At 45.3% G+C, this 17,330-nt stretch overlaps 1 protein-coding gene and 1 pseudogene across 2 annotated transcripts; one reads left to right on the forward strand and one right to left on the reverse strand.

Annotated features, from left to right (window-relative positions):
- Positions 1-328: 328 nt before the first annotated feature.
- On the reverse strand, positions 329-5,291 carry LOC133240941 (mas-related G-protein coupled receptor member X2-like; annotated as a pseudogene).
- Positions 3,784-15,778, forward strand: LOC133241141 (serum amyloid A-4 protein). Of its 2 annotated transcripts, XM_061406265.1 has the most exons (6): positions 3,784-3,999; positions 4,148-4,323; positions 8,187-8,303; positions 8,724-8,818; positions 14,977-15,115; positions 15,475-15,778. In XM_061406265.1, exons 4-6 carry the CDS (start codon positions 8,728-8,730, stop codon positions 15,632-15,634), a joined length of 390 nt encoding a protein of 129 aa, XP_061262249.1. In that variant the 5' UTR covers positions 3,784-3,999; positions 4,148-4,323; positions 8,187-8,303; positions 8,724-8,727; the 3' UTR covers positions 15,635-15,778. The 2 variants fall into 2 exon arrangements, with proteins under 2 accessions (XP_061262249.1, XP_061262248.1); XM_061406264.1 differs by lacking the exon at positions 4,148-4,323.
- Positions 15,779-17,330: the final 1,552 nt, after the last annotated feature.

A 17,330-nucleotide genomic window follows, 5' to 3' on the forward strand; every position in this document is an offset into this window, starting at 1 on the left:
TGACTTTGCCATTGTCTTTATTCGGAATTAGCTATGGGTTAGGGAGGTGGTTACTGATGCTGAGTTGACAGGGAGTGGACTGTGATGGGTCTGAAGTTGATGTGTCAGTTTGGTTAGGCTAAATAATGTTTCCCACAACTCCTTTCTCTTTATGCTTCTACGTAAAGTGGGCATCAAGAGCCAGTTTGCACAAGATGCGGCGGTTGGAAAGGAAGCAGCAGTCCTGCTGTGTCTATGTGTGGAAGGTCGGTGCTGGGGGACCAGGACGTTCATGAGCGTTGTGGCTTCTCTCTCGGTTCATCTCATTGGCACAAGGCAGCTGCTGGGCCTACAGCTGCTCCACATTCCCCTGACACTCCTGCGGCTTCTCTGACTCCTGGACCAGGTGGTGGTCAGCTCCATAGGAAGGGAGCCAACCTCTGCAGACCAGCAAAACCGCAGGTGCTGAGAGAGACTGACACAAGTTCTGGCTGGTTCTCATGGGCTTTATGTCATGCTCCTGAGTTCTGGCTTGTCCTGTGGGCTTCAAGCTCTAGCATCAGACAAACAGGCAACAGCCTTACAGAGACAGTCTAACCAGAACCTACAACTGTGTCCGATCAAATATATGTATATATTTACACAGTGATACAGAGAATCTTCTGTAAGTACTACTTCTCTGACTGAACCCTGGTTAATACAGAATCGCTACATGGAACTACTAACACTGCCCTGGTTTCCTGAGGAAGGCTCCCTCCGCTTTTCTTCACCTCAGCTGTGTCGTCCAAAACCCTCAGAAAAGCCAACTTGAGGGCCAGCCGCCCCTGCCTCTGATGCTTAAAGGAGTCAACAAAAAAGCAAATGATAGAGCTGGCACTGCTATAAACAGGACCATCCCTGTCTTAAAATAATGTAAGGATATGTTGAAATCCTCCTGAAACTGGTACAGCAGAAAACTTTGGATGCCAAAATGCAGGCTGCTGAGGAGGAAGACCAGCACTCTGAGTAGGATGACCACGCACAGCCTGGTCAGCTGCAGCTGCTGGGACTCACAGAGGATTCTGACCAGCAGGGCCAGGCTGGAGCTAGCAAGAACCACCAATAAGAAAATCAGTTACCCAGCAATGATGAAATCAAATACTGGACACCAATCACAGTCAAAATCCCTAAAAGGAAGCCACAATATTTCTCTTCCAGAAGATTCAGCAGCAGACACAGGGCCCAGGGCTGGCACATTTGAGAGCTGATGTGTGTCTTGAGCACCAGCAGTGGTACCAGATGGGGCCCAGGATGGACAAGCAGCGCTCAGGGCTAATGGTGCTGAGCAAGGTCAGGCCCTTGAGGTAGGCGAAGGTCAGCACAGCGGTGAAGCAGTTGGCGATGAAGCTGGAGACAGAGTGGAAGGAAGTGAGGAGTGTCTCCAGGAAATGTGCAGTCTGGAAGGTGAGGGAGAGGAAACCAGCCCTGCCTGGTTGAGGATGTAGAGGAGAAGGCTTTCCTGTGCACACAGAAGCCCAGGAGCCAGGGCACAATGGTGTTTCATGCCAGGACCAGGGCGGATATGAGGGCAGCAAGGTCAGGGTCGGGATCTGCATGTCTAGGGTTTGATGAAGGGCCTGGTCACTTCCATTCGTTGCTGTGGTTTTGGTCCCCTAGGCTGGGATGACTGGATCCAAGCTCAGAAACCCTACACTGTGCCCCTGGGAACACAAACAAGACGTGAGCACCTGCTGTGTGATCATTTACTCTCAAGGCCACCCTGCTAGGTGGGAGTGACTGTCCCTGTGTCACAGAGGAGAGAACCAGAGGTTTGCAGAGATTAAGGTACTTACTGAAATCTGTATAGCCATGGAAACCTGGAACTTGGATTCAAATCCAGTTCTCTCTGAGTCAAATGCCTGGGCTTTCTCTACTATAACACGAACCCTCCATTGACATGGGAGTGTTATGGAGCCCCACCCCAACCAGAACTCACTGCCCAGAGGTTATGCAAAGTCCCCAGAATTTCCTGAAGAGGACAGGTAAATGTCTGGGATAGAATCTGAGAGCCCAGGAGAGGGCGTTGGGTCAGATCATTACTTCTGTCCTGGGCCAGAAGTTTCCTCCCCGGTGCATGAAGTCAAGAGGACGTAGAGTGACTGCAGGCCACCCTCATGACTGAGAGAGGCCCATCCACTAGGGACAAAGAAGACTGTGCTTTAGGGACATGAGACGCATGTGATCTCTTGCTAGGAGAGGTGCGAGGGTGGCCAGGCCAGGTGGGTCAGCAGTGGCTCAGTGTGTCAGCTCCATGAAGACAGGGGAGCTTTTTATATTCCCACAGCGTGTTCTCAATACGTATTCATTCAGTGTGTGAATGAATAAATGAATGCTGCTGCTAGTGCTGCTAGGTCACTTCAGTCGTGTCCGACTCTGTGTGACCCCATAGATGGCAGCCCACCAGGCTCCCCCATCCCTGGGATCTCCAGGCAAGAGCATTGGAGTGGGTTGCCATTTCCTTCTCCAGTGCAGGAAAGTGGAAAGTGAAAGTGAAGTCGCTCAGTCGTGTCCGACTCTCAGCAATCTCATGGACTGCAGCCCACCAGGCTCCCCGTCCCTGCGATCTCCAGGCAAGAACACTGAGTGGGTTGCCATTTCCTTCTCCAGTGCAGGAAAGTGGAAAGTGGAAAGTGAAAGTGAATTTGCTCAGTCGTGTCTGACTCTTAGCGACCCCATGGACTGCAGCCTACCAGGCTCCTCTGTCCATGGGATTTTCCAGGCAAGAGTACTGGAGTGGGGTGCCATTGCCTTTTCTGAATAAATGAATGGAGGAGCCCAATGAAGTTGAGGATTTGGAATATAAGTTAGTATAGATGTACAAATAAAGGCATTAGGACACACATTTGTAACATGATGAAGATCTCATTCCTGTGGAGAGCTGTGTGTGTTTAGAATGACATTCTGCCCAAATAACCTACATTGATCACTGAGGTGCCTTCGAAGTGAGGACTCTACAAGGCTTTGTTGAGCACCTAGAATCATTTCAGTGCATAATTTAGGGGTAGGATTTAGGGCTGAGCTGCATACAGTGGAGGAAGAGTAAATGAGGCAAGGTCAGAGGGCCACTAAAAAGAGGAATTTCAAGTTTGGCGATGTCTGGGGGGACTGGGAAGTGGGGTGCAGGGTATGAGCAGCAGAAACCCACTCCATTTTCTATCCTGGGGGATCACTGGGAGAGTTTGGTTTGCTGAGTGAGCTTTTGTGCAGGATGAGTCTGTGAGTCTATGAGGGGAAGTAAAAAAGCTGCAGGGCTTGGAATGTAGAGACGCTGCTGCAGAATTCACTCAGAGAAAGAGCACTAGCTCACCTCTGGGGGTGGGAGAGCTGATTGAGAGTTTATCAGGTATGGTCTCCTTTACTCCTCTGAAGAGCCCTATTGAGGTAAGAACTAATATTGTTCCCATTTTACAGAGGATGGAATGAAGCACAATAAAGACGAATGTTTTGCTCCTGGTCTCACACAGGGTGAATCTGAACCCAATAGGGCTCCTTAGGGTCTACAATTTTGATCAGCCCTCCAGACCCACCACTGCTGTGGTGCTGATTACATGTGGATGTGCGGAAAAGCAGAGCAGTGACTCCCAAAGTAAATCCAAGGTGGCACTCAATATTGTGGCCTAAAAAAACCAAAACCAAAACTAAAAATGACTAATATAAGCAAACTCCAAAACACAGAGGTAGAGAAGCCCGTCAAACAGAGAACGCAAGATGTGAGTGGAACTCATTTAGGAACAGACAGCAGAATGCAGAAGCCCTTTCTTGCTTCACAAAGGCTCTGGAATCCAGAGGACTCACAGGGGCAGGAGACCTCCAAGCGGGAAGAGGACATGTCCTCTGCTATGGCCCAGAGAGAAATCAAGGGCAGAATCATCCGTGTTTCCCTCTCTTAGAGAAGCAAGATCCCACAGCCCTGACACTGACCATGGAAGGATGTTGGTGGGGAACCAGAACCTAAGCCATCCCTGCTTAGGGCACTTAACGGTTTGTGAATCTATTTTCTTTGGTATGAGACATATATATGTATATAGTCCAAACTGGAAGCTTCATAAGGACTAAGTCTCTCCCGTTGTTGTTCACTATTGTATCCCTGGCATCTAGCATGTTCCTTAAAGATTGTCTGTTGTCATAGCCTCATTTCATAGAGGAAGAAGCTGAGACCTAAGGGGTCAAAGGATGTTCCTGGGATGTCACTGCAAAGAGCAGGCCCAACACCACCCCGTCTCCTGCAGCCCTGTCCTAGGCTTTCCTACTGTTCCCTGCTTCACCATTCATTATTTGTGAGGAGCGCCCGAGAAAAATCTTCACGTAAGGATTTTCTTCAAATACGCCCCCAATACCTGTTCTCCTCTTCTGTTACACACTCTCTGGCCAACTGCTCCTTCCTTGGTCCCTTTAAGCCTCGAGGTGGAAATGTTTTACGACTGCTTGCCTTAGGGGGCTTCTCCATGCATTGTCACTTTCCCTAACCCCTGCCTGTCTCTGCAATTAGCCCCCTCATGCAACACTCCTCAATTATTCCAGTTTGGGCTGTTTCCTCCTGGGACTCTGCCAGATCCACAACAGAAGAAAACTTTGAAAAGCCAGGAAACAATGGAATCTGGGTACCAGCAGTCCAGCTCCAGGAAGCAATGCCTGTGTGTGACCTTGTTCCCTAAATTAACATAAGAGGCAACATTCTCTCCAAGACAGCAGATCTGAATGGTTGGAATCAAGGGGAGAGTGGAGATGAATCAGAAGAGAGAAAGGTCCTGGTTGACCCCATTTGGATCTTCCACCATCGGAGCTGCCAGCACGCAGAGATGCTAGTAGAGAGCTCCATGTCTCCTGCTTTTAGATGAAGGAAACACCATGACCCTCAGCATGTAGCATCGCAATGTGAAACAGAGACATGGAAACTTAGAGCAAAACCCATGACTGGCTTTGGAAATAAGACTGTTCTTGGGATACATCCTTATCTTTCTTCCATTCTTCTGGCCAGAGCGGGAGAGCTGACCTCCGCCTGTGCTGAAGGGGGAGAGCCTCTCAGGGATTGAGCGAAGCCAGAGGACTCATCTTTGTCCTCTAAACTGGAAGATGTGTTCAGGAGCTGGAGTGGAGACCAAGCAAGATTTTCAAGATGCTGGACAGACTTGTGATTTCCTGTAGAGGGCTTGTGAGCCATTCAGAGACCAGAGCTGTTTGAGATGTGATCCCTCATTGAGACATTTCTCTGCATTTGCCCCACTTCCACTCACTTCATCCTGCCCCACCTGGTCCACTTTCCAGTGAGTCATTGCTGTTCTGAAACTTGTCATTGACAACTATGAGCCTGGGTAGCAATGTCAATCAATGTGAACATGCAAGGTGAGGATTTATAACTAGAGGATACAGTCTGTCGTAGGATGATTGAAAGTTCACCATGGCCTGACCCCATTTTTTTGTTTTCTCTATCATAGCAGTAATGCATTGTTTCAGAATGATTGGGAAATGTATGCAAAGGGGAGTCTTCCCAAATCCCACTCTCTAGAGGCCACCATTTGTTGTACTTTCCATTCTTCTTACTACTTTCAAGTATCATTAACTTTGAATAGTTGAATTATATTGCTATTTTTAAATTTACCGATATTAACAACTGGATAATGAGGCTCCCTTTATGAAATGTGAAGAATGCAGCATACATGTCTTTTTTCTTCCTCCAATTCACAATATTTGCTATTTTTTTAGACAAGATAGTCTGTGTGTCCAGTCTTTTCAGTCTTATGTCCTATGACTTCAATTCATCCTGTAGCCGTATTGAACTACTTATCATTTTTAAACATGTGATTTGAATTAGGAACTATTTCATACATTCAAATAAGTTCTTCCATGCATTCATTCAGCAAATATTTAGTAAGTACTTGTTGTGTCCCAGGCATTGTTTGAAACAGTGGATTTTTGGTGTGAAGAGCAATCAAAGTAAGATCCTGGCCTTTTGGAGCTTACACTCAAAGGCCTGGCTGAGCTCCCTCAGAATGTGAATAAAGGCTGAGAAGAGGTGAAGGTGAAGCAAAGGGTCTTCATCTGTTAGAAGTCTGGAGGAGGAGGAGCCAACAAAAACACTGAGGAGGAACAGCTTTTGTGGACGGAAGGAGACCAGGAGAGTGTGGCATTCCTGAATCCCAGTGGACACAGTTATTGATCAGCCATGTCAGATGCTCCCAAGTAGTGGAGAGAATGACCTTTGGATCAGCAGAATGGAATCCTTGCCAACCTCACCAAGGTGGCTGCAGTGAAGAGTGGTCCGAAGGACCAAGTGGAGTGGGTTTAAGAGAGAATATAGCTGTGGAATGGGACTCCTGGACACCCCAGACACCGGCTGAAACATCGCCACAGTCAAGGAGAGCACTGGGACAGGTGCATGAGCCACGAACATTGTTTAATCAATCAGCTGTGCTTCTGGATACAAAAATAAGTTTAAAAAATTATAGAAAGTAAATCCCAACTACTTCCTCTGAAAAGGAAGAATGATAAAGGCATTTAGTGCATTGAATAAAGCCTCAATAAATAGAATGAGACAGTACTGACCTAAACATAGAAAACTTGATTCTCGCAACTCAGAATTAGACACAAGTGTATATGGTAATTTAGCTTTAAAAGTTGCCTGTCAAACTAATGGGTAAAACAGGGACTAGTCAATGGATGGGATTGAGACAACTGGGTGGCCATCTTAAAATGAAATTGAAAATATACTTTCCAAATGATGTTAGGTCAAGTTCCAAATGTACTAAATATTTTTAAATAAATAATAAAATATATAATTCATAGAGAACACACGGAAAAATTATTTTATAAATCAAAGCAGGGAAAGCCTCTCTAGCTATAGGACAAAATTCAGAAGAAACTAAAGAAAAGACTAAAAAAAAGACAAGAATATAAGGAAAATTTTGGTAAACATGAGCAACCATAATCAAAGGGTAAATAATAAGCTGGGAAAGTGTTTGTTACTCATAAAGTTCTAATTTTTTCTATATAAAAAAGTTCTTACAAATTGATAAAAAAATCCAACAAACCAATACAAATATTAAAATACAAGAAATGAATTCACATTTGCTAGAAAATACAAATGGTTCTTATACAGAGGAAAAACTGTGAAACCAAACTCATAACAATAGAAATGCAAATTAAATTACACTGAATTATATTTTATTTACCAAAATTTCAAAGACCAAAAAGTTTGATAGATGGTTGTTTGGGAGATGCTGTGGGACATTTCTGGTGGGACTGAAGATTTATAGAGCTACTGACAGAAGGCAATTTGCAACATATATAAATAAATGTAAAGAGCCACACTTTCCCCCTATAATTCCTTTTTTAGAAATTTATCATATATACATGTGTGTGCGTATATATATATATATACGCACACACACAGAGTTAAAAGTTCATGGTTATTTGCATTAACAGAAGACTAGAAACATACAAAATGGCCATCAGTGTTGTATAAATTGTGGTCCATCCATACAATAGAATGCTGTGTAGCTATTTTTTTTTTAAAAAGCAAAAACCCATGGAGGACCTCCAAGATATATTAAGTTAAAAGAGTACAAAACAATGTATATTTGTATGAAAGGGATGTACACACACACACACACACACACAGATCTTTTTGTTTTTTTTTGTTTTAATCTGTATCGAGGGTACTGCCTCGAGGGTACTGGTTTTAATCTGTATCGAGGATACAGTACAGTACCTCGATACAGTACAGGTTTCTACCCTACTTCATGCCGTTCCTTCTGTTCTCCCAGAATCATTAATCATTACCTCATATCATTGCTGGTGGAGTTGACAAATCTTGCTTGTCCTGTGTCCTCACATACCTTTGACAGAAATCCCAAGAGAGAAGTAAACATTTCCTTTGCTAATCATATTGATCACCTCTTAACAGCATAATACCGATGTGTAATCTTGTTGGGGGTGGGGGGAGATCCTTTTCCAAACAGGGATGAGAAGGGAGTAAAGTGGAGAAGAACCCATGTCCTCCCACACTTGATTCTTCAAATACAACTCTCTTCTGTTCAAATACAACTAAAAATAGAATAAGTCAATTAGGAAAAACTGCCAGAACACAAATGTCTTTAATGACTCATTTGAAAAAAGCTGCTTGAGAATAAGGAAATACTATTATTCAATATGCTAATTTGTTTACACAGAAGAATTGAGCAAGAGGGACATCACCAGTGCACACTGGATTTAAGACCTCTTTGCCCACTAACACCAAAGCCAGGAGAGATACCAACTACTGAATTTCAGCTGGAGAAAGGACACAGGTGAGACTCTCTTCTGGGGAGTAATTCTGTTGTTTTTCTATTTGGAGAGCCTTTTCTCCCATAATTGATAAATTTCAGTTGGGGAGAAGTGTTTTCTACTCATTATTGGGTCTGCTGGGCAGAGCAGGACCTCAGGAAAGGTTATGAATCTACTTTATTCTTCTTTACTGGATGACAGATTGGCCACGAACAAATAAAACACTGGTAGAACCCTCTTAGTCTTTCTAGAGATCTGGACTGAGAATTAAGGGTTTATGCTTCTTCCTAAAACCTACTTCAAGTTTTCCTATAGTAATAATTCTAAAAAGAGTAAATGGGAATTGGGAACTAAGCTATCTTTGAAATTCAAAATCGCAAAACATATGTCTAACTTATATATCATAGTTGTGCATCTCTGACCTTCTCTTTCTTTCACATCAGCACAATGAAGCTTTTAATAGGCATTCTTTTCTGTACCTTGATCATGGGAGTCACCGGTGACAGCTGGTATTCATTCTTCAAGGAGGCTGTGCAAGGTAAGAGCCCCAGAGGATGAAGGGCACACCCAGCTGACCCCAGGATTCACTCTGAGCAGAGGCCACACACCACACACCTGTCAAATGTGGCTACTCCTTTGAAAAACCACAAATGGGTGAGAGCTGGAGGGTTTCTCCTTCCATGCTGGTCTGACTCAGCACCCACCATGGGCTTCTCCAGACCCCAGGTCAAAGATGCTTTGAACCCAGCCTGTCCTTGATGGTAGTGGGCAGCGAGTAGGACTTCCAAGGCAGCCAGGACTTCCAAGGGGTGAGCTCCTTGTCGCTGTTTAGTTGCTAAGTCATCTCCAACTCTTTTGCAACCGCATGGACTGCAGCCTGCCAGGTTCCCCTGTCCATGGGATTTCCTGGGCAAGAATACTTGTGGGGACTCATAACTCAAATTTTTGCAGTCTTGAAGTTTACCTGTGAACTTGGTATGTCCCCAAGGGTGGAATGTCCAGGGAAAGGGTGACCTGAATAAACGTCATGCCCTACTCTGGGGAGAGAGGGTGCCTGGGAAAGAGAAGACCTGTGCTTGGAAGGAAGATCCCATTCTGTACCCAAGCAAACGGCCAATGGTTGCAAGGCAGAGCTCATGGAAATCAAGCCCTAATGCCTATCCACACAATAAAAAGAGCAAATTCCCACTGATCTGCCGTGCTAGGACTGAGATAAAGCCAGGAAGCAAACCTAATCTGCCATTCTTTTATAATTATTCTTAAAGATTTATTGGTTTACTTATTTTGGCTGTGATGTGTCTTTGTTGCTGTACAGGCTTTCTCTAGCTGTGGTGAGGGGTGGGGGGCTCCTCTTTGCTGCAGTGTGCAGGTTTTCTCGTGGTGGTGGCTTCTCTTGTTGCAGAGTGCAGGCTGTAGGTGCGTAGGCTGTAGGTGCGCAGGCTGTAGGTGCATAGGCTGTAGGTGTATAGGCTGTAGGTGTGTAGGCTGTAGGTGCGTCGGCTGTAGGTGCATAGGCTGTAGGTGCGTAGGCTGTAGGTGCGTAGGCTGTAGGTGTGTAGGCTGTAGGTGCGTATGCTTCGGTAATTGTGACACAGGGGCTTAGTTGCTCTGAGGTATGTGGGATCTCCCCGGACCAGGGATACTTGTGGGGACTATGTGTCCCCTGCATTGGCAGGCAGATTCCTAACCACTGGACCACCAGGGAAGCCCCCGACCTGCCATTCTTGATGGGAAATGAAGCTTATTGGCTACTTGTTAAAACAAGAAAATTATGTGGTCAATTGTTGCAATACTTTGATCTGCATGTATTGTTCTTAATTTTGTTTTATTTTCAGTATTTCTTCTTCAATGCTCTTCCTTTTTTATGTACATCTGAGTTTCTGACCTGTACTATTTTCCTTCTCTCTGAAGAACATCTTTTAGCATTTCTTTCAAGGCAGGTCTATTGCCAACAAATTTCCTTAATTTTTTGAGAAAGTCTTTCTTTCTCCTTCACTTTTAAAGTGTAACTTCACAGGGTACAGAATTTTAGGTTGGTGGTTTTTCTCTCAGCACTAAATATTTCGCTCTATTCTCTTTTGTTTGCATGAGTTCTAAGGAGAAGTCATGTAATTCTTGTCTTTGTTCTTCTATAGGTATCTTTTGTTTTCTTTTGACTTCTTTCAGAATTTAAAAAAAAAAATCATTGATTTTCTGTATATGCCCAAGTGTAGATTTTTTGCAGGGGAGGTTTTAAGGGTTTCTTTTTTTCATTCTGCTTGGTGTTTTCTGAGCTTCCTGGGTCTGTGGTTCATGTCTGACATTAATTTGGGGACTTCTAGGTCATTATCATTTCAAATATTTCCTGTCTTCCTTTCTCTGTTTCTTTCCTTCTGGTTATCCCACACACATATGTTATACCTTTTGTCGTTGTGTCTTAATACTCTAAGAGATCAAAAGATTTCTTTTTAAGACACCATGGTGCTTGTGTATTCTGTCCTGGTTTTGGCAATCTTCATTCTCTGCCCTTTGATTTTTGAGTATTCTATTGAGATATCTTCTGTCGTGGAGATTCTTTTCTCAACCGTGTCTATTCTGCCAATAAGCCAACAGAATGCATTCCTTATTTCTGTTATGGTGTTTTTTTAATTAAAAAAATTTTTTTTTACTTTACAATATTGTATTGGTTCTGCCACACATCAACATGAATCTGTCACAGACGTACACATGTTCCCCATCCTGAACCCCCCTCCCACCTCCCTCCCTGTACCATCCCTCCGAGTCATCCCAGTGCACCAGCCCCAAGCATCCTGTATCGAATCTGAACTGGCGATTCGTTTCATATATGATATTATACATGTTTCAGTGCCATTCTCCCAAATCATCCCAACTTCTCCCTCTCCCATAGAGTCCAAAAGACTGTTCTATACACCTGTGTCTCTTTTGCTGTCTCGCATACAGGGTTATCGTTACCATCTTTCTAAATTTCATATATATGCGTTAGTATACTGTATTGGTGTTTTTCTTTCTGGCTTACTTCACTCTGTATAATAGGCTCCAGTTTCATCCACCTCATTAGAACTGATTCAAATGTCTTCTTTTTAATGGCTGAGTAATACCCCATTGTGTATATGTACCACAGCTTTCTTATCCATTCCTCTGCTGATGGACATCTAGGTTGCTTCCATGTTTTTTTCATCTCTAGCATTAGTTTTTTCTTTCTTAGCAATTCTATCTCTCTGCTTACATTACCCATCCATTCTTGCATGTTGACTACTTTGTCTTTTGATCTCTTAGAGTATTAATCATAGGTGTTTTAAATTCCCAGTCTGGTAATTCCAACATCCCTACCAGGCCTGGTTCCGATGCCTTCCATGGCTCTTTTAACTGTGTTGTTTGCCTTTTGGTATGCTTTGTAATTTTTTCTTAAGAACCAGACTTGATGTACATGATAGAAGGAACTGCTCTAAATAGGCTGCCTTTAGTCATCTGGAGATTGGGGAAGCATTACTGTGTGCCATGTGCTAAGTTGCTTCAGTCGTGTCTGATTCTTTGCAACCCCATGGACTGTAGCCTGCAGGCTCCTCTGTCCATGGATTCTAATAGGCAAGAACACTGGAGTGGGTTGCCATGCCCTCCTCCGGGGATCTTCCCAACTCAGGGATCGACCCCTGTCTCTTATGTCCCCTGCATTGTCAGGTGGGTTCTTTACCACTAGCACCGCCTGGGAAGCCCAGTCCTATGATGAGATCTCAGTAGTTTTTGACGAGCCCGTGGCTCTGGACTGTGAACCTCACAGGTATTTCTGGCTTTTTCTACCCTTCAACTGGGGCAGGATGGCAGGAGTGGGCTGGAGCTGGTTATTTCCTTTCCCCAGGTCACTTAGATTCTGATAATACAGAGTTTTCTGAGGGAGGCCTATTGAGAACAGAGAACTCTGGCATGTTTCAAAATGGTTCCTTTTCCTCTCCTCCTGTGAGCAGCAGCCCAAGGGAAATTTTTTAAAATATAAATTTATTTATTTTAATTGGAGGCTAATTACTTTACAGTATTGTAGTGGTTTTGCCATACATTGACATGGATCCACTATGGGTGTACTTGTGTTCGCCATCCTGAACCCCCCTCCCACCTCCCTCCCCAGCCCATCCCTCAGGGTCATCCCAGTGCACCAGCCCTGAGCACTCTGTCTCATGCATTGAACCTGGACTGGTGATCCATTTCACATATAATATACTTGTTTCAATGCCATTCTTCCAAATCATCCCACCCTTGCCCTCTCCCACAGAGTCCAAAAGACTGTTCTATACATCTGTGTCTCTTTTGCTGTCTCGCATACACAGTTATCATTACCATCTTTCTAGATTCCATATATATGCGTTAGTATACTGTATTGGTGTTTTTCTCTTCTGGCTTACTTCGTTCTGTATAATAGGCTCCAGTTTCATCCACCTCATTAGAACTGATTCAAATATATTCTTTTTAATGGCTGAGTAACACTCCATTGTGTATATGTACCACAGCTTTCTTATCCATTCGTCTGCTGATGGACATCTAGGTTGCTTCCATGTCCTGGATATTATAAACAATGTTGTGATGAACATTGGGGTACACATGTCTCTTTCAATTCTGGTTTCCTTGGTGTGTATGCCCATCAGTGGGATTGCTGGGTCATATGGCAGTTCTATTTCCAGTTTTTTAAGGAATCCCCACACTGTTCTCCATAGTGGCTGTACTAGTTTGCATTCCCACCAACAGTGTAAGAGGGTTCCCTTTTCTCCACACCCTCTCCAGCATTTATTGCTTGTAGACTTTTGGATAGCAGCCATTCTGACTGGCGTGAAATGGTTGGAAATTTTTAAACAATATTTTCTGTGAGAATCTGGTTGAGCTCTTGAAGGTAACTGTCACAATATTATGGGGCCCAATAATAGCTGGGCCCCCCAGGAGGTTTTAGTCTCAGAGTTGTCTCCACAGAACCTCCTGCAACTTGTCAGTTCTGGTTTGGGTCTTTCTACCTTCAGCACAGGTTCGCTCACCGGTTTCTGCTCCTGAGTTTCTGGTCCAAAAGGCCTCCTTTCTCTATGTCGGTCTGTTTGTCTCTCCAGCCTTGGAAGCAATGCTATGCCCTGTGTCCTCCCCCTCTTATGGATCCAAGAAGAGTTGCTGCATTTTCAATCTGTTCAGCTTTTTAATTGTTACAATGGAGTGCTGACATTTAAGATCCTTATGCAGGACTGGAGGTGATGCTATTAATTTTGCAACTGAATTCTTTATAATTTTTGTCTTGATATTTGACAAATTCAGTCTTTCTGATTTTGAACTCATGTGCTATTCTTTCTTTTTCATTGTATTCTCTGAATACTGGGTTTTTTTAAAAAAAGATTTCCATTAAAATTTTTTAAATTTATTTTTATTGAAGTATAGTCGATTTATAGTGTTTCAGGTATATAGCAAAGTGATTCAGTAGTGTGTGTGTGTATATATATTCCTTTTCAGATTCTTTTCCATTATAGGTTTTACAGTATATTGAATATAGTCCCCTGTGCTATATAGTGGGACTTCTCATGTGGCTCAGTGGTAAAGAATCCACCTGCCAATGCAGGAGACACAAGAGACGCAGGTTCTATCCCTGGCTCGGGAAGATCCCCTGGAGGAGGAAGTGGCAACCCTCTCCAGTATTCTTGCCTGGGAAACCCCATGGACGGAGGAGCCTGACGGGCTACAGTTCACAGGGCTACAGTCCATAGGGTCACAAAGAGTCGGACACTACTGAACACACACGCAGGTACTGCATGGTAGGTCCTTGTTCTTCACCTGTTTTATTTGAGTATCAGTTTTTAAAAGTTATTTACTTATTTTGGTTGCGCCGGGCCTTCACTGTTGCACGAGGGCTTTCTCTACAGCGAGCGGGGGCTACTCTTCATTGCAGAGCACAGGCTTCTCATTGTGGCAGCTTCTCTTGTTGCTGAGCACAGGCTCCAGGCACACAGACTCAGGAGCTGTGGCTTGTGGGCTCTAGAGCGTGGGCTCAGTAGTTCAGGCATGTGGTGTGTGTAGTTGCTCCGTGGCATGTCAAATCCTCCCAGACTAGAGATCAAACCCGTGTCCCCTGTGTTGGCAGGTGGACTCCAATCCCTGTACCACCAGGGAAATCCTGAATATCAGTTTTTAAAAAGAGTTTTGGGGGGCCACTGCAAAGTTTCTCTGCACATAATAAAGAATATTTTATTCCTTGCTGCTGCTGCTGCTAAGTCGCTTTAGTTGTGTCCGACTCTGTGTGACCCCATGGACGGCAGCCCACCAGGCTCCCCTGTCCCTGGGATTCTCCAGGCAAGAATACTGAAGTGGGTTGCCATTTCCTTCTCCAATGCATGAAAGTGAAAAGTGAAAGTGAAGTCGCTCAGTCGTGTCTGCCTCTTAGCGACCCTAGACTGCAGCCTACCAGGCTCCTCCGTCCCTGGGATTCTCCAGGCAAGAACACTGGAGTGGGTTGCCATTTCCAGAGCACCACAGTCCCACCCAATTCAATCGAACTGTAAAGGGCTCGCCTTACAGTTACACCGGGATCCGATCCACAGTAAGGACTATGCATCTCAATCTAGGATTTCAAAGGATCACTTTGTCAAGAGTCAAAATCTGAAAAGTAGGGGAGAATTCTTATCCCCCGATTTCTCCAACATGTCCCCATGTTACTGTTGTTGTTTTGTCTCCTGACAGGGGCTTCGGACTTGTGGAGAGCCTACTGGGACATGAGAGACGCCAATGTCCAGAATTCAGGCAGATACTTCCGGGCTCGAGGGAACTACGAGGCTGCTCAAAGGGGCCCTGGCGGTGTCTGGGCTGCAAAAATAATCAGGTAACAGGGGGTCCTGAGGGTGCTGAGCGGCGCCTGTCTGTTTCCAGAGAGTCTGGGGGCTCTGTGGCCCATCTTCCTCCTGCCCCTGCTCTCGGCACCTGCATGGACAGCAGAGCCAGGGCAGGATATGGGTGCGGAGAAAGCGAGGAGTCACTAAAGAAGCCTGATTCAGGGTATTCGAAGAACCAGTAACCAGGGCTTTGCCCAATAGGGTGTGTATTTTAGCCCTCCTTCCTGAGGATGGGCTTTTCTAGCCTCCTCTCAAACACACTTCTCTGTCTGCAAGAGGGGAAAGGAGTCAGGGGACAAAGCTGTCTCAAGCGACCCAGCTGAAATTCTCCTGTCTCCCTTCCTTCCAGCAATGTCGGGGAGTACCTTCAAGGATTCTTATACCAGATTTACCTTGGAGACAGCTATGGGTTGGAGGACCAGGTGTCTAACCGGAGAGCTGAGGAATGGGGCCGGAGTGGCCAAGACCCAGATCACTTCAGACCTGCGGGCCTGCCGAAGAAATACTGATCCTGCTCCCTCTGTTCTGGAGGGACGAGGCTATGAGCCACACCACGCTTCTCCAAAAACAGGGAAATAGTGTCACTGAGCTCTGTCACCCCAGGAACTGAGACAGGTACCCAGAGGTGCCCAATAAATGTTTGTGGAACTGAACATGTTGATGGAAGCTGGAGTCTTCGAGTCAGACTCTGGGGAGAAAGGCCTGCTGGCACCATATGGACAGTTAAAGCTCTGGGGAGGACGAGCCTGTGACCACAGGGCCCCAGGAATCCCTGGCGACCTGGACCCTGCCCTGTGCTCACATGACCCCATTGAGCCCCGGGACTCTCAGAACCCCATTTCTCCTCCTGAGTAAGCCTGCGCTGGGAGAGCACTGGCCATCACGCTGGGCTCCTCAGTGGCTGGGGCCTGACCCTGACACATGCCTGGGCAGCCCCATCCCCACTTCTTCCGCCCCAGTCACTGTGTTGCTGCCTCAGGCCTCTCTGTGTCCCGACTCTCCACTGCCCAGCCGGTTGCATCCTGACCCACCTCACGCCAGGCCTTATCCCCAGGGATCTCTTCCCAAATCAAGAAGGCACATTTGCTTTGGGAAGACGAGTCCCATGACACCTATCCTGGAAACTGCATCTTAGACTCCAGTTATTTCTCATCAACACCAGAGCCTACCCCTGACTCAACTGTTAACTGGTCTCAGCTCATTTTATCTAAGAAATCATTCTCAGATGAGTCTCCCTTACCTTTATCCTCACTATCTTTGGGTCAAACAAAATACTATTTTCACTTCTAGGGTGAATGTCAGTTATGTGGATACACACTTCCAATGCAGTTTAAGAGAAGCCTCCTCAGAAGCACAGACTGATGGCGAGCCAAACTCTGCTGGGGTGTGCGAAGCTGAGTCATTTTCTTTCATTGTAAATGTTCTAACTCTGTGTGCGTTATTTGATTTACCACAAAGGCTTTGCAGGTCTCAGTTGAAGAAATGAGGCTTGGAGGTAAGTGATCTGGACCTTGCTCCAGGTCACACCTGTAGTAGGTGAGCAGCCAGGACTGCAGGCTGGTGTGTCTGACTCCAGGAGAGCAGGGATGTGTTTTTAAGACCGAGAGTTTCAGAGGCGGGGACTCTCTCCTCCACGAATCTCCAGCATGAGAGCCCTTGTGCCCAAGAGATGCCTGACTGGTTACAGACACACCACAGCTTGTTCTCCTCATGTGAACAGTGCCTTGCAGACTCCTTACCCTTGGTATCTGCTTCCTTAATAAATTCCCACGTTGAAAACCCAGACTTCAGTCCACATTAGTTCTCACTCTTGAGCATTTTTCTCTTCCTTTTGTCTTCAAACTTGAAAGTGTGCTCACCTGCATGTTCTGCTTCCTCACTTCTGACTCACACTAGAACCCACACCAGCCTGACCTCTGTCCCCACCGCTCAGCAAAACAGCTCTGGTCACCGCTGACCTCCATGGTGCTAACTGACAAGTTCCTTTTTCATACTAGGAAGGCTCTGAGACATGCTCAGCACAGTTGTCTTCTCCCCCCTTTCTGGTAGGTTCTCTCTTGGCTTTTGTTTACCCTCCTTTTGTTTCCCTTTAATTTCCTTTATCTCCTTAGCTGAGTCTTTTCATCTCCCCAAACCCTAAGGGTGCTTCAGACTTGGTTCTGGATTCTTACTTTTTTTTTTCACTTTTTGTGTCTATATTCTCCC

This window comes from Bos javanicus, chromosome 29, assembly GCF_032452875.1.
Source record: "Bos javanicus breed banteng chromosome 29, ARS-OSU_banteng_1.0, whole genome shotgun sequence".
NCBI classification, from domain to species: Eukaryota; Metazoa; Chordata; class Mammalia; order Artiodactyla; family Bovidae; genus Bos; species Bos javanicus.

Coding starts and splice junctions, on each gene's coding strand:
- LOC133241141 (XM_061406265.1), top strand. CDS start 8,728: ATGAAGCTTTTAATAGGCATTCTTTTCTGTACCTTGATCATGGGAGTC. Junction 8,819..14,976: donor CTTCAAGGAGGCTGTGCAAG/GTAAGAGCCCCA, acceptor GTCTCCTGACAG/GGGCTTCGGACTTGTGGAGA. Junction 15,116..15,474: donor TGGGCTGCAAAAATAATCAG/GTAACAGGGGGT, acceptor CCTTCCTTCCAG/CAATGTCGGGGAGTACCTTC.